The sequence below is a fragment of the Prunus avium genome, chromosome 1 (assembly GCF_965620075.1).
Source record: "Prunus avium chromosome 1, drPruAviu1.hap1.1, whole genome shotgun sequence".
In the NCBI taxonomy this organism is placed as follows: Eukaryota; Viridiplantae; Streptophyta; class Magnoliopsida; order Rosales; family Rosaceae; genus Prunus; species Prunus avium.
The window spans coordinates 53,215,730-53,230,736 of record NC_142284.1 but is presented as its reverse complement, the minus strand read 5'-3'; the positions used below and the strand labels follow the sequence as shown (position 1 = coordinate 53,230,736).

Genomic DNA, 15,007 nt, shown 5'->3' with positions numbered 1-15,007 from the left:
TATATGATTTTTGAAGTTCGACAATGTGTTTGACTTGGTATTTATTTATATTTTGTACTTCTTTATGTTATATTTGCTTGTAATATGGCCATGTTTGATTTATAAAATTTTATTTACATTTTCGTTTCAAGAGAAAAAAAAAAAAGGCTTATAATATATCTCTTCTATAAAATAAAAAAATATATTTAGCCTACCCCTATAAAAATTCCTAAGTCCGCCATTGTGGGGGAGGTGGGGGGAGGTACGCATCGGAAAGAGGAGGTGGGGGCGATCGCGGTGGGGCTAGCTGGATGGTTGGGTAGGGGTGATGAGATGGGGGTGGGGGAATTGGAATGGGGTCGAGGATGATGAGATTGGGGGGTCGGGGACGATGATTTGTTTTTTGGTTGGTTTTTTATTTGCTTTTTTTATAGTTATTTTAAAGATATAATTTTTTATTTGTTTTTTTGTCAATTTGTAAGTCCACCTCAACAAAAAATGGAATCCACATTCGCCACGTCAGCATTTAACAGATTAACTAACGGTTAGGCTAACAGAGGGGGCAATTTGTAAGATTTTCGGGAGTTTAACTATGTACTCGTAAATATCTTTAAAATTGGGTATGAACTTGAAAATGACCCCATAATTTAGAGGGTTTTATGTAGTTTATGAAATGCTACCCGGCCGTAGAACAAAAGTCAAAGTGTGAGGACACATCTCATGAGCATCTTAATGTTGTCGTACTAGTGCATGCGAGTAGTTGGTATGACGACGTCCTCTCTTTGGTTTTGGAATCCTTTGTAGTTGATGATATGAGTGTACCCCTTGATTGTATTCAATGAAATGATCATTTTATACTGCTAAAAAAAAAAAAATAATAAATCGAACTGGTGCCAAGTCATTATCGGAAAGCAAACTATACCATATTATTCAAATATTGGGTTGGTTGATGTTTCGCAACCGCGTGCCCGGTGGTGAGCCACCTAAGAGGACAATAGAATAGTTGTTTATTTATAGTATACGAAGTTTCTGTTACATTTTTTAAATACAAGCAAGCAGGTTACATTTTTTTTATTTTAATATTAACTTGTTTTTCACAAATTATCAATTGACAATTATTATAAACGACAAAATAGTTGTCCCACCACCGGGCATGTGCCAAGTGGTTTTCTTTTTTATTTTTTATTTTATTTTTAGAATTAAGAAAAGATAACATGGGTAGTTATGTTCCATAAAATTATGACCTATTATTTGATTTTGTTTTTAATTTTAATTTTTTTAATATGAAAAAATATAAATTTACCATATTATCCTCATTTAATTAATAATTTCAATTCTTAATGTTTGAATTAACTAAGGGCATTTTCTGGTATTTTGAATGTTTCATTATTCTCTGCTTTTTGCTTTAGGGAGCTTCACTAATATACCCAAAATGGGTGCTGAAATTATTAAAAAAAACCTCATATGAAAAACACTTTATAAACATACCCAAAACTCATTTATTAAATAACAAATTAGTGTTGAAGTTCCCATAAATTACAAGCACTGCCACTATCAAGCCTAACAGAAAAAAAAACTCAAAAAGCACCCAAAACAACCCCAGCCCAAACTCATAAAAAAGCCCAAAGATTTTACCATCTCCAAAACCATAATTTCGTTCAAAAAAATGGAAAACAAAAATGTAACTTCTAGCCTGCGACTTCAATTAACCATCTCTGCCAAACGTCCCTTCAGTCACCGTCTTCATCAAAGTGTCTTCTTCATCTCTCGAAACCGAAACTCCATAACCACCACCAAGCTTGATCTACTTTCAAAAACAAACACCACACCCTGACCTCCACCTACAAAACCAAGACAAAATTTCAGAGAACAATTTCAACAAGAAAACGCTTCAAAGGTAAGACATTTACAAACCAAACCTACACTGTAATTTTGATTAGTTGCTATAGAGTTCCAGTCTAGGGTAATAACAGTATTTTAGATTCGAATCAAGGATAAAATCTTGAAACTATATTGGATTTCACTATTGCACTGACTGCTTACTATCAGTATTTTAGTCGCTAGTTTATTGTCATTCTAATTAATGGCTGTAAAGTTCCAATATAGGGTAATAACACTACTTGTTTACTCTGAAATCCTATTTTTGATGCATGTCTACCACTGTAAAGTTCCAGTATAGGGTATTAATACTGCTTGTTTCCTCTTAATCCTATTTGTTATGCATGTCTACCACTGTATAGTTCCAGTATGTGGTAATAACACTAGTAGACGTGCATTAGAAATAGGATTTCATAGCAAACAAGCAGTGTTATTACCCTATACTGGAACTTTACAGTGGTATCCGTGCATTATAAATACGATTTCATAACAAACAAGCAGTGTTATTACCCTAGACTGGAACTTTACAGTGGTAGACTTTCATTAGAAATAGGATTTCATAGCAAACAAGCAGTGTTATTACCCTAGACTGGAACTTAACAGTGGTAGACGTGCATTACAAATACGATTTCATAGCAAACAAGCAGTGTTATTACTCTATACTGGAACTTTACAGTGGTATCCGTGCATTACAAATATGATTTCATAGCAAACAAGCAGTGTTATTACCCTAAACTGGAACTTTACAGTGGTAGACGTGCATTAGAAATAGGATTTCATAGCAAACAAGCAGTGTTATTACCCTAGACTGGAACTTAACAGTGGTAGACGTGCATTACAAATACAATTTCATAGCAAACAAGCAATGTTATTACTCTATACTAGAACTTTACAATGGTAGACATGCATTAGAAATAGGATTTCATAGCAAACAAGCAGTGTTATTACCTCATACTGGAACTTTACAGTGGTAGACATGCATTAGAAATAGGATTTAATAGCAAACAAGCAGTGTTATTACCCTATACTGGAACTTTACAGTGATAAACAGAAAAAACACAAATATACTTAGATTCAACTGAAAAAGTATACCTCAATTAATATGAAAACCAAATCGAATATCACAAATTTCTAACCACAGCTCAAACAGCAAATCCACAACCAAACCGAATATGAAATCAATCCAAATTATAAACAAAAAGAAACTAAAATCACAGTTTAAAACTCAAACGAATATCTAAATACAAATTAGAAGGAAATCAGAAAATCCAACAGCTTACCTCCAAATCGGCAATAACAAAAATAAACATATAAAATCAAGAAGAATTGGATCTACAATTGCACATACATAAACACCAAAATCTAGGGTGTATTGATTAATTTCCAAAACTCCAAAATCTATCCTAACAACATACATAAACACCTAGAGCACGAAAAGTAAATGAAGTTTCATACCTTGATCGACGGACACAATCGCTGAAGTCGCCGGAAATGACGTCGAAAAACTCAAAATCCACAGACCTTTCTGAGCTCGTAATGGAGTCGTGAGTGGCTGATGTGGCTGGGCTTTAGCCCAGACTTGATCGTCGGCCCTGGCCGGTCCTTTTCTGACCGGTCTCACGACTGGCTGTAGCCGGAGCACCAAGATCGCTGAAGAGAGACGAGAGCGAACGGAGAGAGACGAGGGAGAGAGAGCGCCCAAAATTTTTCAAAAAAACTAATTTAATACTAAATGGGTAATAGAGGTATTTCATTTATCTAATTAAACTAAAAAAGGGAACAGCTGTTAGTTTTGGGTTTTTTTTAGGTGTGTTTAGATATATTGAATGGTATAGGGTATATTTATAGTTTTATGTCTAGGAATGGGTATTTCACTAATTTCTATTTGCTTTATATATATAGATTAATACTCCCTGTTAATAGCATACCAATCACCCATTTATTTTGATTGGCATTTCCTTTACACATCGCCAATCCCTATAATAAACAAACAAAACATCCCTAAATTACATATCCAATAAATCATGTACCTATAAAAAATATATATATAAATATGTATATAATATAGGTACTTTATTTACAACAACAACAAAAAATCCGTTACTTTGTAATTGAAATTTATGTAAATAAGTACGGGGAGGGAGATTTTTTTGTCAGAAAATAGGTACGTTGTGTAATTGAAATTTCTACACATTTTTCATAATTTAAAAATAGGTACAATCTTTATTTATTTATTTTAAAGGTATGTTATAGGTACACAAAATAGGTATATTTACAAAATATACATAAAAAATAGGTATATTATTCATTTTTTTTAAAAAGGTGAAAAAATAGTTATAAATAATAGGTACATTATTTTATGCTAAAACATGATAGGTATATCAAATGTTTCTTCATAAATTCAATAGGCCCTAAATGTGACTTTTTAAGATACTGAATATTATTTTTTTTAAAGAGAAAAAACTTACTGTTGGCACTAAAACTGAACAGATAGAGATGAGTGCAACTTACAAGTGATGAGGATGATCTAGCAGATCGATTGAGTGATAGATGCAGATCCTTCTTGTCTTTGGATGCAGATCCTAAATAGAAGAGAGTTTGAGGTTCGTGAGGTCTATGGAACCGGTGTGGAACCAGCCTAAGACCCTTCGATGCTCAAGTAAGATTGTTTATAAGAGCTCTTGTTGTTGACCATATAAAAGTATAGAAGTCAAGCTGAAAAGTCTTACTCTTGTACTGTGGTGAAGGGGGTCTATTTATAAGGGGCATTTTGTGTGCTCTTAGTACTCATTTTCGATGTGGGACTCGTGGGAGGGCCCTCTGAGGTCGACACGAGTCTTTAGATATTTTGGGCGGATACTTCGAGGTTGATTCTGTACAATCGGTAATGGATGCCGATTGTAGACGAGCTGGGCCTATAATGGCTGTTCGCAGCTTTGAGACAATGCCATCGGTGCCCGATGCCGATTGTCCGAGGCCTTGGGTACTTGGACGAGTTTAAGTGAGATCCACGTGTCGTTGTACGAGTGGAGGGTCAGATACGGTACAAACACTTACCCTAAAAATTCCTAAATTTAAGCCAATTTAAAACACAATTTTCCACCCAAGGGGTTTGGTCTAGCGAAAATCCTGGCTAGTCCTGCAAGTTGGGCGAATGTAAACTAGATACTCTGTAAGGTCCAACATTCGAAACTCAAGCTGGTGAAGAACACCTCCTGGGGAGAGCTTTATCCGCAAACAAGTCCCAACTCGGAGTGGTCTGCACATTATATATTCATTCGAAAATCATCTCTGCAAAAAATCACATGAATCCGATATCATTTGACCACTCAATTAAATTATTGAAATTTTAGTACTTTCTTGAAGTACCGTGTTCATTAATTTTGTAGGACACAATTAGATGTATAAATGGTTTCTAATTTGTCTAATTTTTTACAAGGATGATCTATGAATACTTAAAAAATAGATGGTTTGAATCATTAAAAAAAAAAAATTGTAGGGTATCTTAAAGGGCGTCCCTCAAATAAAATTATTTGAGAGATCCCTCAATAAAAAGGGATTATATATATACATATAATATTATGTCAATTACTATGCTATAGAAAGTTTTTTTTTAGTACACATCACCTCCAACATGAACTAATAACAAAAAGTACCCAATTCCCTGTCTTTTTATAGCATTTATCTTATTAGTTTTGTGACTTTTCCAGACCAAGATTAGTTGTGGTTTAGTTTTGTGACTCCCTTTTTTTAAACCAAAAATAGCGCAACGACTGTTTTGAATTAAACTTGAAAACATTATAAAAAGACCATGACCGAGGAAAACAATACCTACATGTTGGATGTACCTCTCCGGCGTAAACAACTCCTTAATAAAGAACCATATTCTCACTGTACCAAAAGACAATAAACAACCATATCTACACTACATTATTTAAATATTTATGTATTTTTTAGTTAAGATGTTTATTCTGCAGCTATAGACTTAACTACGTTGGTTGGAACGGATGTACTCCCTACTTTGCACCCGAGTTTGAATCTCTCTTCATAATTTAAATTAATTTAAAGTAAATTATCGATTGTATCAAAAAAAAAAGTTAAGAGTTTCTTCCCTCTCATTAATTATTTCCCCTGATTAATTCTTTCCCATTTTCCCATTTCTCTCTTTCTCCTCCCTCCTCCCTCCTCCCTCCTCGTTCCCTTGTCTCTCTCTCTCTCTCTTTCATCTCCAATATTCGTCCCTCTGCATCTTACAATTTCCCACTAGCCATTGTTAATGAGTGTTTTTTTATCTTTCAAAATGAGTCATATCTTACCAGATAGTTTCTTCTTCTTAATATATATATTTATTACATAATAAGTGTTTTTCAATCAATATTAGTTGTGGGGATGCTGAAGTTGAAACAAAACTTAGCCTAATGCGAAACTCGAATATTTCCTTATGTTCGCAGCCTCTCCATTTGGAACAGCCAAATTCAAGTCATTTGCACTTATCCAATAAAAGAATGCAAAAGAAAGAAAATTGAACTAATTACTTTACCTGAATTAATTAAACGCAACCCTAGATTAGAGAATCCATGAATATAAATAATTGACATAGACACATCACGCAACAACATGTCAACATCCAGTGGTAGGATTTGTTTGTCTCGGTTCAAAAAGAGTATTCTCATATTAGCTGGAAATTATAGAATACTTGGTTCAAAACTTTGTTACTCATTTCAAATTGTTGATAGCCGACCTCTAAAATCTTGCAAATGGATACCTGAAGTCACAACAAGCATACAAATGCGGTCCGCTAGTGAATGTGTCAAATATTATGTTCATAGTAATGTTATTTAGACACATAAAATTGATCATATTAGTCGCTCACCTTATGTGACAGTTGATATGGTCATGAGAAGTCAATGAATGAATATTGTCATGTAAATTTATTTTTCATAACAATAATTCTGAATGCCAAAAAATCAAATTAAAATTAAAATTTGCCCTAGCGTATTCATGGGTCTGTAGCCTCTCATTGGTTATGTACTCTTCCCCTCATGTCTCCAACCCAATGGCTAGGGGTGGGCATCAGGACAGGAAAATCGGAACACCAAATTGGACCAGATGAAAAAAATTGGTTAATTAAAAAAGTCAACAAACCGGCACCAAACCAGATCGGACCAATTCCAACTGATTCCGGTTTTGGTTTCACACCACACCAAACCAGACCAGTAGTGTATAATTTTTTTTTACAAAATTATTTAAATCCAATGCTACATTTTTAATCTCATAATTAATATTTTTCCAAGTCCAACTTCAAAACATGTCTCTTTTTCAGGCTCAATATCTCTCTTTGTATGAAATTGGATCATTTTTTAATTTTCAAGCCCAAAAAATAAAATTTTAGTTGGAATTTGTATATATATATATATATATATTTTTAAATAATATTAATAATCCGATTCAAACCGAACCAACCAGTTTCAAAAAAAATTTCACTAGAACCTGACCGAACTGTACCGGTTCTAATTTGAGGTGAGAACCGAACCGTGCCTACCCCTACCAATGACTGTCTTAAGATTTTGAAGGCCCTAGGCAAACCACCAAAATGTAGGATTTTATCCTCTATGTATATTTACGTGAATTTTTTTTTTCTGATAAGTTAAAAATATATATATGAATTCAAAGTTACAATTGTAATCTAAAAAGAAACAAACAAAATGTAATTCACATAACAACTTTATAAAATGCATTAAACATCACTTAAATATTACTTGTCTTACATTTTTCGATGCAACATAATCAAGTTTTTCTACCATGTCTATTTTCCAATGGATAAAGAACTTGTTAAGAGATCCAACTTGTGATTGAACTCATTTATCTATTCTCTGCTTCTTTTTTATTTTTTCATGTCCAGAAATATACTTTTCTAATAGGAGTCATGATAATAATTTTGCATTAAACCAACAATTGGGTTTTTTAAGTAAATAATTGGGTTTTTTAAAAATAATAATAATACTTGGCCTAATATAATATTTATATAGTAATTTTTTTAAAGCAACATATATATATGTAGATATAGAAGTTTATAAAAATTGGGGGGCGCTCCCAATTTGGAGGCCCTAGACGACCGCCTTGTCTGTCTATGCTCAAGGCCTCCTTGCTCCAACCGCCCTCCCTTCCTCCATAAAAAAGAAGTTGGCCATTCCAGTTGTCTTTGCATTTGTAGTGGGAAAAATGAAAGGACTTGATGACTAGAATTACTAGTTGTCTTTGTGAGGCCACCAAAGTTGGCTTCAAGCCCTCCTCCTACGATTGCGGCTAACTCTATAAAATGGTGTTTGTCAGTTCGCTTTGGCTCGCTTCCCGTTAATTTGTCATTTTATTTACTCTGTGTTCCTTTTTTATAATTTTTTTTTAAAACTTTAATGGAGGATGGGGATAAGTAGATTTAGGACTCATTTGTGACTGTTTTTCTAGGAAGTATTTCTGCTCATAAGCGTTTCTAACAAAAGTGCTTCGTGGAAAAGCACTTGGGAGTGCTTCCTGAAGAATCACATAGCAGATGCTTCTTTTTTCTTTTTTCTTTTTTGTCAAATCGATAATTCCACTTCATTCATCCGTAAAATAAGAGTTTACATCACTTGCCAAAGAGTTATGTAACCAAAGTGGGGGAGAGCCCTCCCACCTACACAGACCTTGGGTTTTAGACGCAAAGGCAACAACTACATGCGCCACATTATTAGTTATTCTAGGAACAAAAGACAAGACCACAGTCTGCAACTGCCGCATCAGAAGTCGAATGTCATGCGCTATACCTTCAACCCGGGAGTCAGAACAACCGCCCCTGTCAACATATCAATCATGAGCTTGGAGTCAAACTCCAGCACCACCCGTTGCCAGCCCTGGTCCAACCCCGCACACAGACCAGCCCGTAATGCCTCAGCTTCAGCAGCTATTGCCGAGCCGCATCGCACGCCACCTTCCCGCCCAACCCCTTTGAAAACACCAGATGCATTACGTATCACCCAACCCCACCCACCACGCAGAGTTTGTGATGTCCATGCCCCTTCACAATTAATTTTAGCGAAAGCCATCGGAGGGCAGGACCATTGCTGAGTGCCCATGCTTGGCTGTACTCCGCCAACTCCATAGCTGGGTGTTGTCTCCGTCCCCTGCTCCTTGGTTTGCAAAAACTCATTGTGCTGTTTGTACATAAACTCCACAGCCTCTGCTGGGTGAACCGTGGTCCCTTCAAATACCAGAGTATTTCGGCACTTCCATAGTCGCCAGAGCCCGTATGCAATTGAGCTCAGCAATCCATCCCGTCCAGAATCCTGTGCAAAACGATCACACAGCCCCAACTAGATGTCCGCAAAAGTCCCCCCCTGCAACGACGGAACATCTAATTGAATGGGGCATGCAAACCAAAACAGCTGTGCATAGTTGCAATGGAACAGAAGATGGGCCACCGTCTCCTCATGTTGCTGACAGGATGGGCACGCCGGATCAACCTGCATACCTCGCCGCTTCAGGTTACTCCACGCAGCTGTATAGTCCTGACAGCATCTCCAGACAAAATGGCGAATCTTGCCCACCACGTTCACTTCCCAGATTGATCCATAGCCGTCTTCCTCCCCTATCAGCACTAGTTCCTCCAATCCCTCTTCTTCCTAGGAGGCCATTGGAATCCAACTCCACTGCCACTCGATACCCAGACTTTACAATAAAGAGCCCATTTTTGGTGAAATGCCACATCAAATGATCTGGGCATCCAAATCGACTAAGTGCCATAGCCCAAATGGAGTCAGCCTCCTCTTTATGAAATAAACGACATACCGTATGCACATCCCATTGGCGCAAAATAGGATCAATAAGGTCCGATACCCTTTTCGGCAGCAGGGGTGATGGTGTCCTTACCTTAAAGTGGTAGGGCATCGGCAACCACGGATCTCGTTGTACATTGACTGACTGTCCATCCCCAATACGCCATCTGAGCCCCGCCATCAAAGCCTGCCGCCCTTTTAACATGCTTCGCCATCCCCATGACGGCCCCCGTCCAAGCTGTGCCTCCAGAAAAGAGCCATTAGGAAAATATTTCGCTTGTAACACCTGATGAAGCAGCGAATTCAGCTGCGATAATAAGTGCCAGCCAATCTTGGCAAGCATGGCACGATTAAAACAAAACAAGTCCTTAAAATCCAGCCCCCCACATTCCTTCCTCTGTGTCAACTTCTTCCACTTTGCCCAGTGTAACCCCTTTCTAGTACCTTGACTACCCCACCAAAAGGAAGCAAGAGCACGAAGGATATCTTCACACACACCCTGCGAAAGTAGGAAGCAAGACATCATATACGTAGGTAGCGCAAGTGCCACTGCTTTCAGCAACACCTCCTTTCCAGCCATTGTCAGAAAGTTCTCTGCCCACCCATGCACACATGTCGCCACCTTCTCCCTGATCTCTTCAAACACCTCCTTCTTGGAGTGGCCAAACTCAGATTTGAGTCCCAAGTATTTCCCAAAACCCCGCCCCTGGGGGATGTTTAAATGTCTTGCCAAACAATCACGAGCTCCTTGCGAACAATTTGAGCTAAAAAAGAGAGAACTTTTGTCAAAGTTAACTTGCTGCCCGGAGCCATTTTCATACAGCTCAAGGACGTGCTTAACCATGTCCACTTCTCCTTCAGTGGCTTTACAAAATAATATCGAATCATCTGCAAATGAAAGATGGGAGAGGGGTGCTTCTCCAGGAAGTGCTTCTATGACCCAGAAACACTTCTAAACTTTTTTGTCAAACGCTGTCAGAAGCGCTTTTAGTTATCAGAAAGAGCTTTTGACCCTTCTAGAAGCACTCCCAAACAAGCCCTTAATGGAGGAAGGGAGGGTTGGACACTTGAGGAAGAGGTTCATAACAAACGATAGGCTACAAAACTAGGGAGGCTAGGGTTAATTTTAATTTTAATTAATTTTATTGTTTTGGTTTTTCAGAATTATTGCTATAAGAAATAAATCTATATGTCAATATTCATTAGTTGACATGATATGACCACGTCAGCAATCACATAAAATGATTGGCTAATGCGGTCAATTGTCAAATATATATCAAATAAAAATATATTATTTTTAAAATCATTAGAAATCGAAATTCTAAAATCATAAAATAACATTTTAAAAGGAGTTTTATCACAACACGTTGATGAAATTATTAAGTTCGGTCCATTTTTTTTTTCTTTTGTGTCATTAATGGTTCTCAAGGTTAACACCCATGTTCACAAATGGTTCATGTCTTGAGGTTCCGTCAAGAATTCACTTAAGTTTGACAGCAGAGGATGATGTTGCAGGGCTCTTCTTCCTCATATGGCCTTCCATATTGCCGCAGAGAGAGAGAGAGAGAGAAGGGGGGAGGGGGGGTGGTGGTGGTTGGGGTGGAGTTCAAGTATGGGGTGGGTTCTACGAAGTTGTAATAGTGAGACGTACCACACTATTTTTTTTAATTGAACTATTCTATTCTATTGTTTTATTCTTTTTTTTTATCCACATGGCCATTATTCTTCTTCCATTTAAGAAAAGAAAGTGGGTCCTATATTAGACACACACATTTAATAGATCTTCTAACGCTAAGTTTAATAGCGGATGATTGTCAAAATTGAAATGCCGTGACAAGCGTGCCTTAAGAGAAAAATTTAAGGTATCAAATTGAAATCATCTCTTTTTTTTTTTCTTGTTGTGAAATAATTAAGACATCCTTAACATTTTCTTTTTAAAAAAAAAAAAAATTCTTCACATATTACATATATATATCATAAGATCACTAACTCACTCTCACTCTCTCTCCATCCACACAAACATCTTTGCATGTCACGGCTAGTGTCACGTCTAACACACAAACATCTTCGCCTGTCATGGCTAACCCTGAACTAGATAAGCAAATAGACAAAATACTCTCTGACATTAAGGAACATAACGATGGCCTCAGTAAACTTCAATCAAGTGGCTTCCAACTTGCAAGCTACTACTTGGTGTTTCAAGGAGTTATCCTGACGGCAATCGCAGGTGCTAACACAGTCTTTAGATGTTTACCTTATTGGCTGCTCATCGTCCTTTCTGTATTAGCAGCCTTACCTAATTTGGTTGCAATGTATGATATTGGAAAGAAATATAGAAAAATCAGCCACCAGAAAGATATATCCTGGGATAATGTCCATGACTTGACTGCTCGGTTAGCAACACAACTTGCTAATCCGGCCGCTGATCCTGCCGCTGCTCCCGCCGCTGCTCCCGCCGCTGATCCGGCTGCTGATCCGGCTGCTGATCCGGGCGCTGCTCCGGGTGCTGATCCGGGCGCTGCTCCGGGTGCTGCTCCGGCCGCTGCTCCGGCCGCTGCTCCGGCCGCTGATCCCGCCGCTGCTCCGGCCGCTGATCCCGCCGCTGCTCCGGCCGCTGATCCCGCCGCTGCTCCGGTCGCTGCTCCTCCCGCTGGAGCAGCACAACGAATGCGGTGTTGCAATGGTGTTTGGCGTCTTGCCGCCTTCATCGTCTTTCGCCTAAGTTTTTATCTCGGCATTCCCGCCGCTGATCAGGCCGCTGATCCGGCCGCTGATCAGGCAGCTGATCCGGCCGCTGATCCGGCAGCTGATCCGGCCGCTGCTCCTCCGGTTGGAGCAGCACAACGAATGGGGTCTAGCAAGGGTGGTATGCTTCGTGTCGTCTTCATTGTCTTTTGCCTAATTTTTTATTTTGCCGTTTCCGCCATCATGTGGGTGGTTTGCGTAAAGACTCTTCGTAAACCAGGAACTCAGTGTTAGAACTAAGCTGAATGATAAATATGCATTAGGCTTTGTGAGGATTAATTCCAAGTGGAAGATCAGCTTTTCTTGGAATGTTTGGGACTATAAAATAAAGCTTATAAAGCTTGCACTTAGTTATTATGGGGTGTATGATTTGAACTTTTCTCTCTGCGCGTTTGTGAAATTAGAAATTGCCTGACGGGCCATTGTAATTTGTACCTACCAAGTCAGTTCTTCGAGTACGAGGATGACTTTGTTATCTCATCATGTACAATGACTGTACAGATCTTGTTCGAGTACGAGGATGACTTTGTTATCTCATCATGTACAATGACTGTACAGATCTTGTTCCTCTGCATCATTCAAATTAATCTGCTTTTTCCTTTTCCTGCATCTTAGAAGATTTTGACCATCAAATAAGCTTATTTGAGGGACACCCCTTCTAGAGCCCACTCTGGATTATATTTCACTAATCAAAACCGTCTATTTTGTAGATACTCATTAAAAGATTATCTCCACAAAAAATCACTTGAATCCGATATCATTTGACCACTCAATTGAGTTATTGAAATTTTAGTTTTTTTCTTGAAGCACCGTGTTCATTGATTTTGTAGAACACAATTGGATGTTGAAACGGTTTTCGATTTGTCTAATTTTTTGTAAGGATGATCTATGAATGAAGACCTAAAAAATAGATGGTTTGGATCATTGGAAAAAAAATTGTAGTGTACCCTAAAGGGCGTCCCTCAATAGAAGGGGATCATTGGAATAAAAATTGTAAGGTACCCTAAAGGGCGTCCCTCAATAGAAGGGGACTGTATATATATATTGTTTTTTTTTTGTTTTAAAATCACGTTTAGGAGATATTGCGTACTAATTTGTGTCCATATCTCTGGTTACCTAATGAGATAGACCAATGGTGATAGAGCCACTAACGGGGGACACACGCCCACTCTCACATACTTCCAAACCAAAATGCTATATAAGTTTAAAGGCTTTTAATCGCAAATAGTCTTTGAGGTTTGTGAAATTGTCATCTTACTTAAGGATTTTTTGTGACATTAATGGTCTTTAAGGTTATTATCTATGCATCAATTTGGTCCATGTCGTTAGCTTCTGTAAAATCTTATGTTAAGTTGCTGACATTGCACATATGCAGAGCCCACACATCTAATGATATAGAGCCATGTGGCGTTAAAAAAATAATACACTAAAAATATTTTAAAACTTAAAATCCATAAAACAAAATTAAGTTCTTTTTGGAAAAACTACAGCCACTCCCCCTCCCCTCCGTCTAAACCCTTCCCTCATCTCTTGAAATCTTTTCATAATCACTTCATTATCAATAATATCAAATGTATCTTTCTCAATATATATGATTAAGCTATCATTCATCCATATATCTCCCATTCGGTTGCTCAGATCACTTTTCAATATATTCATAGTAGAAAATGCTCTTTCCACAGAGTCAGTCGCAACTGGTAGAATTAGTGCCAGTGTCACGAGCAAGTAAACCAATGGGTATACCCTATCTTTCTTTTTTTTTTGTCTCAACCAAAACACACTACTAGATTTCATATCAAATATGTAAGTCTCATGTTCATCCTCAAGTGCTAAGATATAATTCTCTGAAAAGTCCTTCGGATAAAATTGAGCAAGGCGAATCAATTTTTGTTTGTTGAAAGCAGAGAATGAATCAAGTTGACTTAAACATGTCATACAAAGAAGCAACTCAATATTAATCTCTATAAAAAGACTATTTAATTCTTGGAGTTGCATATCAACTTGATAGTAATGCAAATTTGTGAGTTTTGGAGCTCTGCGTTGTGACCGGCCTAAAAGTAGATAAATATCACCCATGTTAGGAACATCAATATCATATTTTTCACAAACAACAACAATTTGATTGAGTAAAGAATCTCATCCACTACCTATCATCTCTTGTAATTGTTGCTTACTGAGTGTAACCAAGTTCATGGCATTTACAATATCTTGATCTCTCCTTTGCAATGCTTGTGATAACTGATGAGTAATTCCCAACAAATTTTTCATAAGATGTAGACTGAATTGTTGGCTGCGCAAATCTCACGGCCTGGAGCTCCGGGCTTAGGGGATATGCGTTAACACGTGGCTTCCTTCTTTTGGATGCAGTGCGGTTGTGCGCGGGCGTGCCAGCACGGTCTACCGTGCGTCGAGATGGTGATATGGGTGAAGTGGTTAAGTGGTGTGCCTGTTTGAGTTCGACTCCTAATCAAACGATTGTGGCCGAGAGAGGAACTGATCTCGTCCGTCAGGTTCACGGCCTGAGCTACAAGGACGTTTAATGGTGGTGTTGATGGTGGATTTTGGGCATTGCTCCGACGCGTTGCTCAGGGAGC

The 15,007-nt window shown here is 37.8% G+C and overlaps 1 protein-coding gene across 1 annotated transcript; it reads right to left on the bottom strand.

Annotated features, from left to right (window-relative positions):
- Positions 1-8,654: 8,654 nt before the first annotated feature.
- On the bottom strand, positions 8,655-10,512 carry LOC110772850 (uncharacterized). Its single transcript, XM_021977329.1, has 2 exons — positions 9,682-10,512; positions 8,655-9,179 (listed from the first exon to the last, which is right to left on the bottom strand). The coding sequence occupies exons 1-2, from the start codon at positions 10,510-10,512 to the stop codon at positions 8,655-8,657; spliced, it is 1,356 nt and encodes a 451-aa protein (XP_021833021.1).
- Positions 10,513-15,007: the final 4,495 nt, after the last annotated feature.